A 16,236-nucleotide genomic window follows, 5' to 3' on the forward strand; every position below is an offset into this window, starting at 1 on the left:
GCTACAAAATCTGCCTCAAAAAGTGCACGTTAGCTACCAAACCATCAGATGTTTTCATACAAATAGTCCCATCTTGTTGCCTGACAGATGAACATCAGCTCACCCAGCAACCAATCTCACAATAAACATCCTATCAGTATTACTGGGCAGCTGTGGGACGTAGGATATCTTGTTGGTGCCATTGGATTTGGTCAAAGAGAATTTAATGCAACTCTACAGGCAGATCTTATTTTTAGGTTTTTGAAAACAGGAAAGAAAATCCAGTTTACAAAGGTCACGTCAATGGAGCTTTCAAGGATATAAAAACATTAACATTCAAAATAGCCAAACTGCCTTGAGTACAGATGGAACTTTTTAACTCCAAACTCAAAAGAACATTTTCTCCTCTCCAACTCAACCCAACTCACTAAGATGATCCAGTACGAACCTGTGTGTCTCCTTAGATTTTGTTCACCTCTCTCACACTCTCTTTTTCACACTCAGACTCACTTAAACAAACAGCGCATGATGGTGGAGCCTTCTGCGCACATCCCTCACACTCACGCTCGTTTGGCATGCAGCATCTCAATGAGCAGGTTGTTGCAGGGCACCTCTCCGCTCAGATGCATGTAGCACAGGTAGTCCTCGGCCTGCGTGCTGAGGGAGCGCAGCTCTGGCAGCCGCATCACCAGTTGGCTGAACTTCTCCTGGAACTGAGGGTAAATGGACAGGGTGTACTCCAGCAGTGCCGCATTCACCTGCTCCTGGACACCCTCCACAAATGCCTGGTTCTCCAGCAGCTTCACATCTGCACACACGATGATACATAAAACATCTTTAATATTTTTATTAGATTTCTTAAGGCAGCCATAAATCCCTGATAGTATACAACATATAGCTATAATGAACAGAAGGTACATTGAGGGAGATGTTAAATAAGATCATTTTCCAGGACTTAAAGGTAATTAAGGGGAGGTCATGTTATGTATGTTTTGTGCATTTTATTGTGCTTTTCCAGTAACCTGCTGTAATACATATTTGGAATTCACATTTTAAATTGAATTTAGAGTTTGGCCCATATAAAGAACATGATTCTTCCCATAAACTGAAAATCAAGCCTTTTAATAATGTGATTTTGTTGAAATATATAAAAAAGTTTTACAGTTTACACTAATTCCTTTCCTTTGTGAAAAGGTTTGTCCTGAACTTTGGAAATAGTAATTTGATGAAATAATCTCATCTCGAGGTTCACTTATGTTGTGGAACTTTCAACCACATCAGGGAATAGAGATTCATATACATTTTAATGATGGAGCCATCTTCATGACAACTGATTGAACTGATTGAATATGCTGTGCTTCGATTACTGCCGATGCAGTTGTCAGGGGCAATTTGGGATTCAGTATCTTGCCATGCGGTGTAATATTGAAATCTAAAAGAGACTTGTGTGGACCTCAGGTTCACTTTTTTAGAAGATTCCTCTTTTGTTATATACATTTGTTTGCTTACTTATTTGGATGACAATTAGTTAGTGCCAATATTGAGTTTGCCATTTTGATTCAGCAAAATTCCTTTAATTTGTTCCAGTGTGTTAGTTTAACACTTACTATATATATTAAAAGGCTATTTCAGAATAACAGAGAGAAGAAACCAGTAAGTTTGATAAAAAACACTCACTTATGTTAGCTACTGGGTTGCATGTATACAGTATATTATAGATAGACCTTATATATATATGTGTGTGTATATAAGCTGTATCCACACTTTGTGGAGTGTGGGTGGCTGTGTGTTAGTGTTCTTGTTTCTGTGTACGTATGAGACAATAGCCAAGCCCTTGGGTGGACCGGCATTCAGCATCAGCTGAGCCCATCCTGGAGAATCCTTTCAGACAGTAATTAAATGTTTTGAATCAATGTTCTGAATCATCTTTTCAAACTGCTTAAGGGCAATTAAATTACCCCCAACAAACCTGACTCTGAACATGAGGGAGAGCGAGAGGGAGAGCGAGAGGGAGAGCGAGAGCGCAAGCAAAGAAGCTGCCGGCAAAGACAGCAAATACTTTCTGCCTACGACAAGTGCTCTCACCATTCAAAAGCTCTTTGTTCCCCGCTTTGCCAGCGCTAAACAGCAAACACTTCTGGGAATCTGGGCAAGCCGCATCTATGCTCTCTCCATCTGCACAAGCCGCTACATGAATGTTGGTCCTACCATCGAATGATAGAGCCATCCATTACGCTTCTTTTGAATGCCATTAGTGGACAATGGAGGAGGATGTCTTTGTTAATATCGGCTTTTGTCAACCCTAGAAATTTAATTAAGTGAATTTATTGGAGGGAGAAAGGCCAGTTTGGAAAATACTTGTAACCTTATAGATAAATAGGTACTGCAGATAAGCTGCAGCGGTGACAGATTTCCATTAAAATGTCACTGTTGCTATTCAAGTAGTGCCAAAAGACAGCATCAATATGTCAGCTCCACCAACATGATTGATTTTTGCATCAAAACTGGCTATTCTTCTGCAAGTACAAGTACACTTGTATAACCTCACGACTTTCAAAACTCATTTTGTTTTGATTCAAGGATGAATCAGTCTCAATAAATATTGGAAAATCTGTACGTGAAATATTAATTATTTTTAGCCTATTTGAATGTTTTTAGTCTGACAACCCTGAAATTATCTTATATTATGAAAGATATAAAATGACAACATGGCTCTTCATCCCATCACAGTGATGGATTAAAAACATGAGGGTGACTCACTGGGGTTGAACAAGAGGAGGAATTTCAGGCAGGCGATCTCTCTGCGGTCAACCTGCAGCACCCGCAACCTTGCCGCCAGCTCCTGACCTCTCTGCACCAAACCGGACAGAGTAACATCGGCTTGGGACAGGATGGATGACAGCTCCACCTGCAAACACGGGCTACTGGTTATTTTCCAAGCACTTAGTCATGAGACTTAAGTGCAAAGACTCTTTTTTTTGTGAAGCGTGTTAAAAGTTGATCCCCATTTGCAGAGTTTTTGTGATGTTTTCTTTCCTTCTGTATTTTAATCATACAGAATAAAACAGATTTTATCCCTTAACATCAGTGGAACAACATAGAGAATAAGATGTGTTCAAAAAAACATGACCTCAGCCACCTACTGTGGTAACTATAATTGCAAAATGATCTGTATCCCTTCACTTCACAACTAAACTGCTCACATTCATATTAACAGTCATAGAGGAAAGTCATGAATATACTCCAACATTAAGCATGTGGATATTCTGTGTTCGAAACACAGAAAAACAACACAAAATCGATATTGTTTAAATTCATTATTTATTATTGAATAAATGTTATAATTCAGCTGACATCAGACAATAAATGATGATTGCTAATATTTTTCACCCTTTTATTCATTCCACCCTCTTTTCAATATGTGCTGTGTGGTCATTTAGGAATGTGCAACATAAAGATGATGATTGTTAAGATTCGTTTCATGTCAGGTGATCATGTACTCTAATGTTGCATATTCCTACACTAATTAATTAAATTAGCAAAATCTAAGCTCTCAGTGCTGACTTGTACATATCGTTGTGTCAATTAGGCAAAATCTCCTCGAAGTAACCCTTCAATGATATCTTATATAACTTTAAATTATGACAAACCTCACATGATTAAATGCTGCTCCAGGAAAAAAAATAGTTTCTGACCCATTTTATCAGCTTTTTAGAGGCAGCCACAGCTCAAGACCCACATTCTGATATATGGTGTTTCATCATGTGGTTCTGAACAGGTCAAATGTTTTTACTTTCATTTGTTTCATTACACATCTACATGTTGTCTTTAACCGGACAAATTTAAAGATATTTTGCACTGTAAATATGGATCAGTGGCCTTTGTATAAAATATTTTAAAATATCAGTACTGCTAAACCTGCTCCTTTTATAGATCAAACAAAAACAATAGACACTGGGACTGCAGTTAGAAGATTTGGAAACAAGCCCTTGTTTTGATTCAGCTGAGGTGTTAGTGAATGAAGCAGACTGTGCATTGTGTTGAGGGGAAGTTATAGGTGGGAGTTGTTACCTCCTGGCCGGTCACCAGCAGGATACTGTCTTCCTTTCCATGTTGCACTTGTCTGAAAATGTGATCCAGCACCAGGAGTTCCGACCAGCAGTTATGGAGCAGCTTCATTTGATCTCCCACCTTCGAACAGACAGATGGATGGAGAGAAGAGGCAGATGAACCAAGAGAGCAGAGTAAAATATTTCTTCTTATTATGGCACGTCTACAATCTGAGGTTAATTCTGTTCATACATTCACCTCTCATGGCTTTTTCTTTTCCTTCTTTTTTTTTGACGTTACACTGAAAATCCTGATCGATATACTTTCAGGCATGTAAATAGTTGGGATTATTCATCTCTTAATACCTCTCACAGATTCTACACTCACCTTGGATGGAGGAAATCAATAACCTCCTTTTCAAATGTATTTTCTACCATTTTGTGTTGTTGTACAACATATAAAATGGTCTATGGAAGCCTCTGACTTTTCCTTCTTCACTGTATACATTTTAAAATAGTGTATGTTGCCTTGCAGACAAATCTCACTAAATTATGTGACCGAAACAGAGATGAAAAAAAGAGAAGAGAAATGAAATTATGCTTGGTGGTATGTGTATGTCAGTATGTGTGTTTCTTCTGTGAATGTGTCCTATGTTGTGTATTTATGAGCATCGTCTGAGACCTGTTCACCTCTCCCTAACCTTCCATCTGCTCTGCTCTGGGGGATGGACGTGCAATATTGTCTACACAGTGAAGGACACAGCAGTCAGTAATTTTCCAGCCGCAGCTGCTAATAGGCTCAAACACACATTCGTCTGACACGGAGCTGACAGAATTACTGTCTATGTGAATTAAACTATATATCAGTGGTTGAGGGGAGGGTCCAATCTTGTTGGCCACAAACCCATCTGAACTGCTGCAGTGGTGGGGTCCTGGCTGTACAATGATAAAGGAAGGGGTTAAGGAAGTAAGAGGTCTCAGCGACCTCCTGCGCTTCCTCTTCAGGAGGAGTTGTACACTGAGCTGCAGCCAAAAAATCAGGGGAAAAGGGCTTTATTTTATGTCAGTGTTACTGCCTGCCCCAAGGACTAGGTTACACTGATATACACCAACAGGTTATAAAGCTGTCATATATAATGGTTTACCTGTGAGAGCCACATTGTATCTCACAGCAATGAAGTACAAATCTCCAGGATTGTCACAGAAAATAAAACCATACATCATCAGCTATGTGTGAAACATAGGGTCATGCGTTGTTCATGAAATATTTTTCAGGAGTTGTTTAGAACCTTGTTTGAAAATGTACAATGATTTTTCTTTCATTTTTTCCATGTTAAATGAACAAATGGACTATAGACCACATTTGACCCACCAAACGCCAATAATCCTTTGATTTATATTTCTTTTTAATTACATTATCAATAATTACTGAATGACTGGACCCTATATTAATACTTTCCCGTCATAGAAAAAGTGCTGCCATAGATGCACTGAATGAATGTGTGTGTGTGCATTGGTGAATGGCAATAACCTGGACTGAATAGAAAAGTGCTCTATAAATACAGACCATTTACCATCTTTATTGGCATATTTTTCACTTATACATTGCTGCTACACTGACCAGAAAAATAAGAGACCTGGCAGTTCCTACATCATTTTACGACCATTTCAGATTTTTGAGAAAACATTGGGTCAGAAAACAACAGCAGTTTTATCAGTTTTATGTTGAAGATAACAAACACAGCTAGTTGAATCTTATGTAGAGAGAATCACTAAGATTTCAATACCTCCATATGCCCTGTGCTTGGCCCGATTCGACCGGCTTACTGTGCTTGGTGCTTTGCTTAAAGTGGGTAAATTTGACATAGAGATGAACTGCAGATGTTCACATTATGGTTCCTTTGAAGGCTGTTACTGACAGTTCAAATCTCCCTGGTGGTTAGTGAAAGTAATCTTGAGCAGGAGAGGCTAATGGTGTTACGAGCTTTTCAAATCAGCAGTCAGGCAGTCAATGATTGGCAATGCCAGCACTGGCACAAATATATATTGGCAATACACTATCAAACTGTAATGTAGAAACCCTGACTACAACACCAGGAAGAGCAATATTAATCCAACATGTCTGGATTAAGCCTGCTTTAAGAGGGATGACAGTGTCGCACACACACTCCTCAAGTCGGTCCATTCATTTTATTTTGCTGAATTAAGAGTTGAGGCTACATGTGTCGTTGAATGTGTTTTGCAGTGGTGTAAAATGTGTTTAGACGATGCAAGTGTCTTCTGTTTTGTCAGTGGGAATAATGTGTGAATAGAGTGTGCTGCAGTGCAGCTGTGAAGAAGTGGACGCAGAACCATGTTCAGTAGGTAGCAGCAGATACTGTACAGCAACACTATTGGCAAATGAAAAAGCTGGATTAAACTTAAACCTGTGCTGTTAACATCAGACACAATATGAGAATGGTTCTGCAAAAAGATTAAATCCAATGCTGGAAAAATTATTTTAACATTTAAAGATTGAGTATACAATATCCCTCACTGACATTTGTAATGTGACACAGAGACACAGAGCAAATATATGAATATTTGATAATATTCATATTTAGTGTCTTATAAGGTCTTAAGGTCTTTCTGAAAATGGCTTCCTCAAATTTTAAGAATTGTGTATAGAACTTTGTTGCTCAGAGTAAATCTTTATTGCATTACATTTTTGATCAGAGCTCTTCCTGGACATGTTACTGTGTCACTACACTTGCTCTAGTAGCAGCATATTCATGATGATCAGTATGTGCACGTCCTCAGCAACAATGTAGACGAGAGCAGCACAGAGCTGCAGTGGTGAGCTGACATTCCCCCGTTATCGCCTACATGGAATGTAATAATCCAGCCCAGGGAAACAGCTCTTTCTGCCGGAGGCTATCTTGGCAAAAAATGATCCGCTTTATTCTCTCTGTCCATGCTGGCAGTCCACTGAAAGTAAAACTGCTCTGACTGTCAACAGAAACACATCAGATGAATTAAGTATGAAGCTCTGAGAAGGCAAAATCGAACTTTACAGTCGTTTTACTGGGAATCATATTACTGACTGCTAAAATGCAGATGTGAACATTTTTCACATTTTGCTCCTTGTCCATTTATTTGCTAGAATTAATTATATATGCAAATCAAAAGATCTCTTAATTTTTTTTAATATAAATATAATATATAAATTAAATTATAATTAAATAATATTATACAATCATGAAATAGCAAGATGGGGAAACTTTTGAAATAAACGTCTCTGCCGAGGTTCAAAGTGCTTTTCCTAAAATGACTTCATTTAGTCTAGCCACTTCTGCAAACAATGTCACAGCAGCTGGACTGTGGTTCGACATCAGCAGGAGGAAGCAAAGGATGATGGTCTTGATTTAATATAGGACAAGTTTGTAGCTACTTGAGTGCGACAAAAGGCGTAAAACATGAATGAATATGTGAGCAAGTCTGCAGTTTGCAACAAAAATGTGAAACAGGTATCCCATTGCGCATTGCCGCAGGTGTTTCTGACAGAAAATGTTAATCAATAGTCCTATATAAGATTTGAAAACATATGTACAAAAAAAAAAAGGGAGGATTCAATTGTAATATGTTAAGACATTTTCTTGTCTACTCCACGGTGATGACATAAGAGCAGCTTCTGTGCTTCTCTCCTTTATCACTTATGGAAAGAAACGTTGTTGTTAGTCTGAGAGGATACAACAAGTCACACCTTCAACACAATGTGGTCTTTGTTTCTGAGACGAAGATGGCATAAAACAATCAAATCCTTCCTGACATTCTCAACCCTCATATTTAGTCCTTTTCATACGACATATTTCCATTTGCATCTCTACTGATATGTTTCCAGAATCTGAAACATCCATCTATCACATTTGTATATAACATGTACCTTGAACAACCAACCTGTGTTACTGCATTTTTAATGACCTCATCATCTGTTACCATCCCTAAACATGACTGATTGCATGCATGTATGCATGGCTATAGTGCCTTTTTACAGGAAGCCATGCTGCTGTCTACACAAAGATGCATCTGCAGAATATAATCACAGAGAAACTAGACAAAGACCCAGCTCTGTTCATCCAGATCTGCTTACTTCTACTTTGCTAGGTGATGTCAAACACAACAGACAACTCTTGTGTTAATAGCCCTGGCAAAATATGGTTAAAATTAGTTCATGTAAATGATTCACTTAGTGACCAGGGGACTGTCTCACATATGTGTTTATAATATATTAAATTGAAATACAGAGTATTACATCAGATCCAAAAACTGGCTAATGGCCTCAACTCTCCTCATTGTTGTGTATTAAGTATGATTTGCCAGAAAATAATTCTGATCCTATATTTTGCATTTTTACTTTAATCAGTGGGTGTATTCAGCCATACAGTAAACTATTTAACTGCAACAACACTATTGATTTCTACAGCATGACATGTCAAGTTTGACTGTGACAGTAAATTATATACATGTTTGTGTTACAGTGTGTTATAGTGTGTCTGGAGCAGCTCACAAAGACAATCAGTGCTGGAGATGATGGACTGGGACACTGATGTAATTATCCTCAGAGGTGTGTGTGTGCGTGTGTGTGTGTGTGTGTGTGTGTGTGTGTGTGTGCGTGTGTGTGTGCGTGTGTGTGTGTGTGTGTGTGTGTGTGTGTGTGTGTGTGTGTGTGCGTGTGTGTGTGTGTGTGTGTGTGCATGCGTGCGTGTGTGTGTGTCTGTGTGTGTGTGTGTGTGTGCATGCGTGCGTGTGTAGTTTTTGTGTTATAATCAAAATGCATGACATGACAAAAAGACTCCAGCATCATGATGAGACAGATCACACATCAAGCTACAGTTGAATAATAAATAGATCAAAATAGAGAAGTTTTTTTTTATGTCAGTGTTGAACATTATTGTTTGTGCATATGCGTTAATATGGAAAACCAGCGCAAATCACCGAGATAGAGCACGTATAGAGTACGTGTGTAAAGATGTGATGTAAGTGAATAATGTGTTACAGTAATTTCATGAAGCTATTGCTTCTGTCCCTGCAAAGCAAAATCAACCAACTACGGGCTTTTACCTCCAGCGGCTCATGCTTGTGCATGTTTTACACGTTTTAGTTAAAATCTTGTATACTCATACATTCCATGCTTTTTTTTTACCTGTGTGATCTCCAGTCATTATACAATGAGGCATGAAGCCCCTCTTGGCAAGAACTGAAGTGTATTTTCACAACGTATAAAAATCCACTGTTGCCTAACGTGGGCTTCAGGCAGTTATACTGACAATGAATATAAGGCTGTAAACTCTATTGCCTCAGATCCAATACAAGCCAGCTGATCGTAAAACACCCTTTTCCCTCTGATTTCTGAGAGCAAAGCAAATGTTATGCAACCGCGTTCCTATTTTGTTAAATAACACATTGAATTGTAAGACAAAAAGGGACAAATAGAAAATAGGAAAACTACATTAAGAAAGAGAAAAGTAACGTGACATGTCCTTGCTAACGCTTGTAATTATCAATGGGATTGACTTTTTCGATGCATCTGCACTAGCAAACCGATCATCTATTCAAAAACTGCTGGAAATGATCATCAACATATCTTAGCTGTTCCTTAATATCCTCACATGTTTTAGGCATGCTAGATTCATCAATGATCATATGAAGAATTTTTTAATATGTTTAAACGACAGGGCCATTGTGAGAAGAGTTCTTTACTTTCTGTCTGTTTGAAAGTGGACTCCTGTGGCTTCTTGTCTTTGTGATTGTAAAATTTAAGTTTATATTTCAGAATTCCTAAAAACAGAGACATACATCAGAGTTTTCCCACTAACTTCAGATTTGATACAGACATTAATTTGATAAAGATAGGAAATATAATGTGGCATTCATGGATGGTGAGGTTTTGTTTTCTGATTTCTGATTTTTAGAAATGTGAATTTTATAACTGAAAATCCCAGTCATTGATGGAGGAAATGGAAAAAGTACAAATTAAAAACAGAAAGAAAAAAATCTAAAGAAAAATGTTTTTCGCTTTGGTATATGGAACATATCATTTATGGTATTTGTAGTATTTATCTCACCTCTTTTTGTGAAAAACAGCATAGATGACATATATTACTAAGTTAGAATTCAGCATGAGATTTTAGACTGTCCCGTTCAAAGGCTGGAGTTTAACATAAAATCAAATCTGGAGTGCAGCTGTAAAATGTGACCTTTGAACTGTTCAGAGTAGACATGTGTGACAGTGTGAACATGAGGATGGGGCTTGGTACTCACCCTGAGCTCCTTGAAGAAGATGCAGCTTCGAGCCCACTCCACTATTGAGAAGAGAGTCTGGTCTGCCATGCGACACATTAGACTGAAGGTGCTGGGCTTGTCCAGCCGGCCCCGGCCACTCTGCTCCTGCTGCAGATGAGTCACAATCTTATTTTGCACCACCAGTTCATCTGGATCACAGCGCAGCAGCTCCAGCACCAGTGGTGGCAGGCTGGGCGGCTGTGGCGAGGCTGAGGGGTACATGTCTGGGTAGGGATATCCTGTCAGAGACTCAGGTGAGCTGGTGTAGTCAGGACACTCAGCTTTAATTGCCCTGCCAGGGAAGGCTGTGTACTGGTACTGGCTAGTGATCGGCATGTGGGACTGCATGGCCATGCCTAAGGATGGGGGTCCATAGAGGTTGGCCTCGTAGTCTGTCGGGGTGATAGAGCTTGGGGTGGAGGGGAGCAAATTTTTGGAAATGGTGGGCAGCGTGTGCAGGGTGCCGGTGAAGCCATAGTCAGTCTGCAGCGGAGAGGCTGGTGGAGGAGCTGCGCTCTCCAGCTTGAACCCAGTGGATCGTATCAAAGCCTTCTTCTGTTGCTTCAAGGCCCTGTCTCTCTTGTACATGGGGCCAAATTTATTCCTCCCCCCACGCATGCGGTCTGCTCGCACCGCTGTCATACAAGGGACAAGAGGCAAAAACAGATTTACTATTAAAACACCAACTCTACTGAATTCTGTTCCACTGCCATCCCAATGAACTGAACTCAGACTCTGTACTCATAGACCATGAGCTGCATTTCGGCAAAAAACTATTCATACAGAGTAAATAACAGACATGTTGGTCATTTTTGCTTCCCTTTTTAGGGCTGAGAAGAATCCCCAGAGTCTGTGCAGCTCCACTCCTTCTTGCAGCCTAAATAGAGCTTTTGATTTAAAACAGGGGAGTCTCCGGGGTTTTATCAGTAAGTCAAGAATGTGTCCTTTTTCTGCTACGGAAGCAGGTGCTTTCCTGCATTGCTGTCTGGGAATTAATCTCATCCCATGTGCATATGAAACAAGAGAGCCACCAGCACCAAACAAAATATTTATCTGTGTTTTCTTCAGAAAAAATGATGAAAAAAAATAAGAACAGCTAGTTTGTGGAATTATTATTATAATTATACCGTGTAAACTGCAATAATGAATGTGTAACAATTTAAGTCTCTACATTTTCCCCTCCCAAGTAATAACTCATTGACCCCCGAATAAATGTTGACCGCAGATCGGATCCATTTAAATTTGGGCTGTGCAAAGTGAGGTTTACCTTCTAGCCGCATCCCGACGTTGAGGCATTTCTGGAAGCGACAGAAAGGACATCTCTTCCTCTGGGTCTTGTCTATTTTACACTCCTGGTTTTCCGCACATGTGTACCTTTTGTTATTCTGCACCGTTCTCTTAAAGAAGCCCTGAAACACGCACCACACATGGAGTTTTTAATCATCCAAACTTGTGTCTTCAAAATAAAACGACATTATTTAATCCGCTGAGGATAAAGTTTTTAGGTCTATATCTGAGGCTACATATTATAATATATTAATTCATATACACACCAGGATATAGCAGTGTTCGATATTTTAGGATACGAGAAATAGAAATAAAAAGCTTTGGTCTATTGTTTGAATGTTTTTTTGTGTGTTTTTCTGCATCTTTACCTTGCAGCTCTCACAGGTGAGCAGACCGTAGTGGTATCCAGACACTTTGTCTCCACACACAGGACACAGCTCCTCAAGGTCATCATCATATGTGTATTCCATAACCTTCAAAGTTACACCTTCACACCCAAACACACAAATACAAACACACACACACCCAGGACAAGTTAGCGCACTGTTGAAACATCCACATTTTCTCTCGACGATTAATAACAGAAAATAAAAAGTGTGTCCTCCTTTATTTTTACAATAGTCTAGTAAGAATAAGACGATTTGATTTAATAGTTTTTCAGATTTCTGGCACTTTGAAACATGTTATATTTCTTAAATAAAATAAACCATAATATTTGTATTCAAATTTGCCTATGTTTGTTGTTGTTATCCCTGTGAAATAAATAATATTGTTCTTGTTAATCAGCATGGCCGAATTGTTGTTTTTTCACATTTTAAGAAATGTTATCATACATTTATAGAGCTATAAGGCTATATTAACACAATTTATTTGAAAATACCCCAATTATTTAATAAAAATCTATTTTGGTCGCATTTTGAGCTGAATAATAGGTATGTATATTATACATAATAGCCTACTGGTTATTTTAGAACAGATATTGTTCTGCATTCTTTATTAAAGCTCTTTTGCCCCCAAAAAAATGTTAACTTGAATTTGAGACATGAATTCATATTTATAGGACAGTCAATTTATTGAATTGATCCATGTTGATGTAGAATATGTATAAAAAAAACGTTGGTTAACGAATCTCGGAAATACTGAGACATGATTTAATAGTATACCTAATTACCTATATATATTTATATATAAATGTCCTCGCTTTTCACAGCTATAATGACTGTTCACAGCTATAATGACTGTTGTGATTTAGCGCTATATGTATGTATTATTATTTTTAAATAACAGTTAAATGCACCGAAACGTGAATTTTAAGACCCCGGCTCTCCATGCACTTTCTTTTCACTGTGAATTTATGACATAATAACATACGATACAAACTATTCCTCAACGTAAAATGTGAACTCTGTGAATTTGAATTAATCCACCCCATCAACACGCACATGACTTTTATTTCCCACCGTGTGTGTTTTTTATTCGAGGTTGAAATCATCTACCTGCCAGCGGACATGAGGAAGCTTCATCAGTGAGTTCACAGAATAATTCGCCCGTAGACGGAGCGGTTGAACACTGCACGGCCGCCGTGAGGAATCGAACAGCCGGTTGGTCTGCGGCCGTTGAGCAGCCACGTTGAGGCAGAAGCAGTCGCGGTGATGAACGGGGACGGTGTGAGGAATCAGGGCTGACGTGGAGGCCATGAAACCGAGAAACCGCGTCCAGTGAAACGGTCCAGAGGACACGCGGAGAGTCGGAGGATGTAAGAGAGTTGCCGCGCGACGTTTGGATGAAACAAATCAAATGAATATAAGTTACTTTGTTGTTTTGTTATTATTATTATTATTATTATTATTATTATTATTATTATTATTATTATTATTATTATTATTATTATTATTATTATTATTATGTACGCTCGTTGTTTGACATGCCAAAATCATTAATACATTAAAATAGGTCGTTATATCAGACTATAAAGATTATATTTTCGACAGAATTGTAACGCTAGAAATTGAACAACTTAGCAAATAATTATTGTCAAAATGCCTATTTTATTCTTTATTATTCTTCGTGCTTTTTTTCTAAATGTTTACTTAATTTCACTATTGTTGGTCTCGTTTTATTTTAGTTTTTAAATTGACCTACTTGGATTGTTTTAATTTCCACTGTCGTTTAATAAAAGGGGAAGCACACATTTATCGGTTTTGTCAAATAAAGACATTGCTGTATTTGCCTGTCAGACAACTTATCATGTGTCTTAATGAGACAACATGCTGTGGATCTGTGATGCTGAGGATTGACTTTGTGCAGGTTTAGGTCACAGCATTTCAACATATACCTGCAGGCTATAATAAAGACACAGACTGATGACAGAGGAGAGCCTTACCGTGAGCCTTGTCTCCCAACATCTGAACCGCAGCCAGTCAGTGGTGATTGTCTGATGAGTAAAAGCTGATGGAGGAGTAGCTGCAGCCTCACATTGGCTGCTGAGCAGAGCAAAATCAAAAAGGACGCAAATCCGGATGGACACTGTCTACTTTAACACTGCTTTAAGAACCAGTGAGGCCACACCTGCAGCTCAGAGTGAAACTCCTTCTGTCCGCTCGCTCTTTACTGTGCATCCCTTATCAGTAAAGTTGGGCTAGCGAGCTGCTATTGGTGGACACTGAGTCACGTGACGGACGCTCGCTGCCTCCCCAGTGAGAATGCCTGCGGACAGAGGAGCAGAGCGGTGCTGATGAGGAGTCACACCTTCTGCACACACGGCTCGATCATCTCATTTTGTTTAGCAAAAAAACCTGCAAAAGAGCAGCTTTCACATAGTAACAGAGAATATTTTTACACATTTATTCAATTATTTATGTTCTTAAATTTACTTTTGATGCAGAAGAGACTTTCCAGAGGGAACTTTTGAATACATACACGAACCAACAGATTATAAAACACTCAAATTCTCAAAATCTCTATTCTGACATGATTACTGTTGTACGGTTACATCAACAATACTAATACTACTGATAATCATAATAATCATAATAATAATAATAAACATAATAATAATAATAGTAAATATAATGTGGCACTATTGATTAGTATATGTTATAATGAGTTGTATTTATTAGTGCATTTATTAGTTTTATATTAGACTAATTAGGTATTTGCCATTTCATTAGCTTTCATTTCTATAGCTTTAGGAGAGTAATCGTACAGATTTAATGATTGTCCAGTTATTTTTAAACCGGCTTGTAATTCATTGTTGGCTGTTTCATTCTGGATATTTCTATATTTATCTCCACATATACATGCATGCACAGTTGTTCCAACTCATGTTGGCATTAATATCAATTGACTCTGTTAGAGCATTTTGCTTGGTAAGCACTGTGAGACGTCAAACTGTCTATTGTTAGCTGATGACACAGGAAGCATTGGGTGGATGCTGTGGATCCGTCAGGATTCTGAGGGTCATTGTGTGGAAACGCGAGACAAAGCTGAGGGTCCTCAACTGTTGGCCGTCATACAGTTTTAAAGACAGGAAACACAAACCACACTGACGTTAATACAAAGCCCATATCCATTTGCAGAAATTGATTACCATCCCTTTCTGGACTGTTAGATGGGTTCAGGCTCTGCCATACAGTGACGGGTTCTCTTGCTACACACATCTCTTCCTGATGGTCACCCTCTGTAAAACTTTTCAGACCACTGACTGTCCTTGAGGAGACAGAGTCCTATAACTGTTCATTTAGCATTCTTAAAATACAGTTTACTAATTAACCTGGACACATATATCTTTCATAAGCAATATCGCAATCAAATGTCGCTATTATCACATCTTTCGTGAGCAAGTCTAAATCATTTGTATGTCTTCAATCACTCACACAGGGGTTAATCCTGGTTGTTATTCTAAGAGCAGATTTTGGAGAACAAATTGCTCAACAAACTCTCATACCAACATAGTGGATATAGTTTGAAGATGTCAAATTACCAGTGGGAGGATAAAGACATATCAGCAGAATTTATGGTAAAATAAGCTGCTTTGTTAATTTGTTAATGTTAGGGGATGGATTGACAGTTGGTAGACAGCACCCTGACTTCCACTCAGATTGCTTGTCTGCTTGACAGTGAATCTGAAGAGTTTGGAGGAAACTGACCGTAAAATGGTCTGTATTTAGTCTTGATGACCACTCAAACCGCTTTGCAGTACAGTTTATTGCCATTTAACCCATTCAAACACACATTCATACAGTGCATCTATGGGCAGCACTCATTCTATTAGTGGCAATTCAGGCTTCAGTATCTTGCCCAAAGGCACTTGGGCATGCAGATGGAGAAGACTGGGAGCGAACCGCTGCCCTTGATGATGGGGAAGGTAAGTTCATGGCACTGAGGTGTTGTGTGAAGACAATTAGTCAAGTGTCAAATGTCCGGATGTTTACAGGCAAAGCAAAACGACAATAAAACACAAAGTGATTTATGTATAATTTGAATTGTTGCACCCCATTGGTGACCCTGGGACAACAAATCACAAAGTTGGAGAATTATATAATCCATAAAGATTCTACAGATGATTCTTCTATACCATCTATAATGAACCCCTGGAAAT

The 16,236-nt window shown here is 38.6% G+C and overlaps 1 protein-coding gene across 1 annotated transcript; it reads right to left on the bottom strand.

Annotated features, from left to right (window-relative positions):
- Positions 1-539: 539 nt before the first annotated feature.
- On the bottom strand, positions 540-14,041 carry LOC133001958 (nuclear receptor subfamily 5 group A member 2-like). The gene is made up of 7 exons (XM_061071681.1): positions 14,020-14,041; positions 12,005-12,123; positions 11,617-11,758; positions 10,329-10,984; positions 4,051-4,170; positions 2,740-2,887; positions 540-787 (listed from the first exon to the last, which is right to left on the bottom strand). The coding sequence occupies exons 1-7, from the start codon at positions 14,039-14,041 to the stop codon at positions 540-542; spliced, it is 1,455 nt and encodes a 484-aa protein (XP_060927664.1).
- Between the last annotated feature and the right edge of the window lie 2,195 nt (positions 14,042-16,236).

This window comes from Limanda limanda, chromosome 5 (assembly GCF_963576545.1).
Source record: "Limanda limanda chromosome 5, fLimLim1.1, whole genome shotgun sequence".
In the NCBI taxonomy this organism is placed as follows: Eukaryota; Metazoa; Chordata; class Actinopteri; order Pleuronectiformes; family Pleuronectidae; genus Limanda; species Limanda limanda.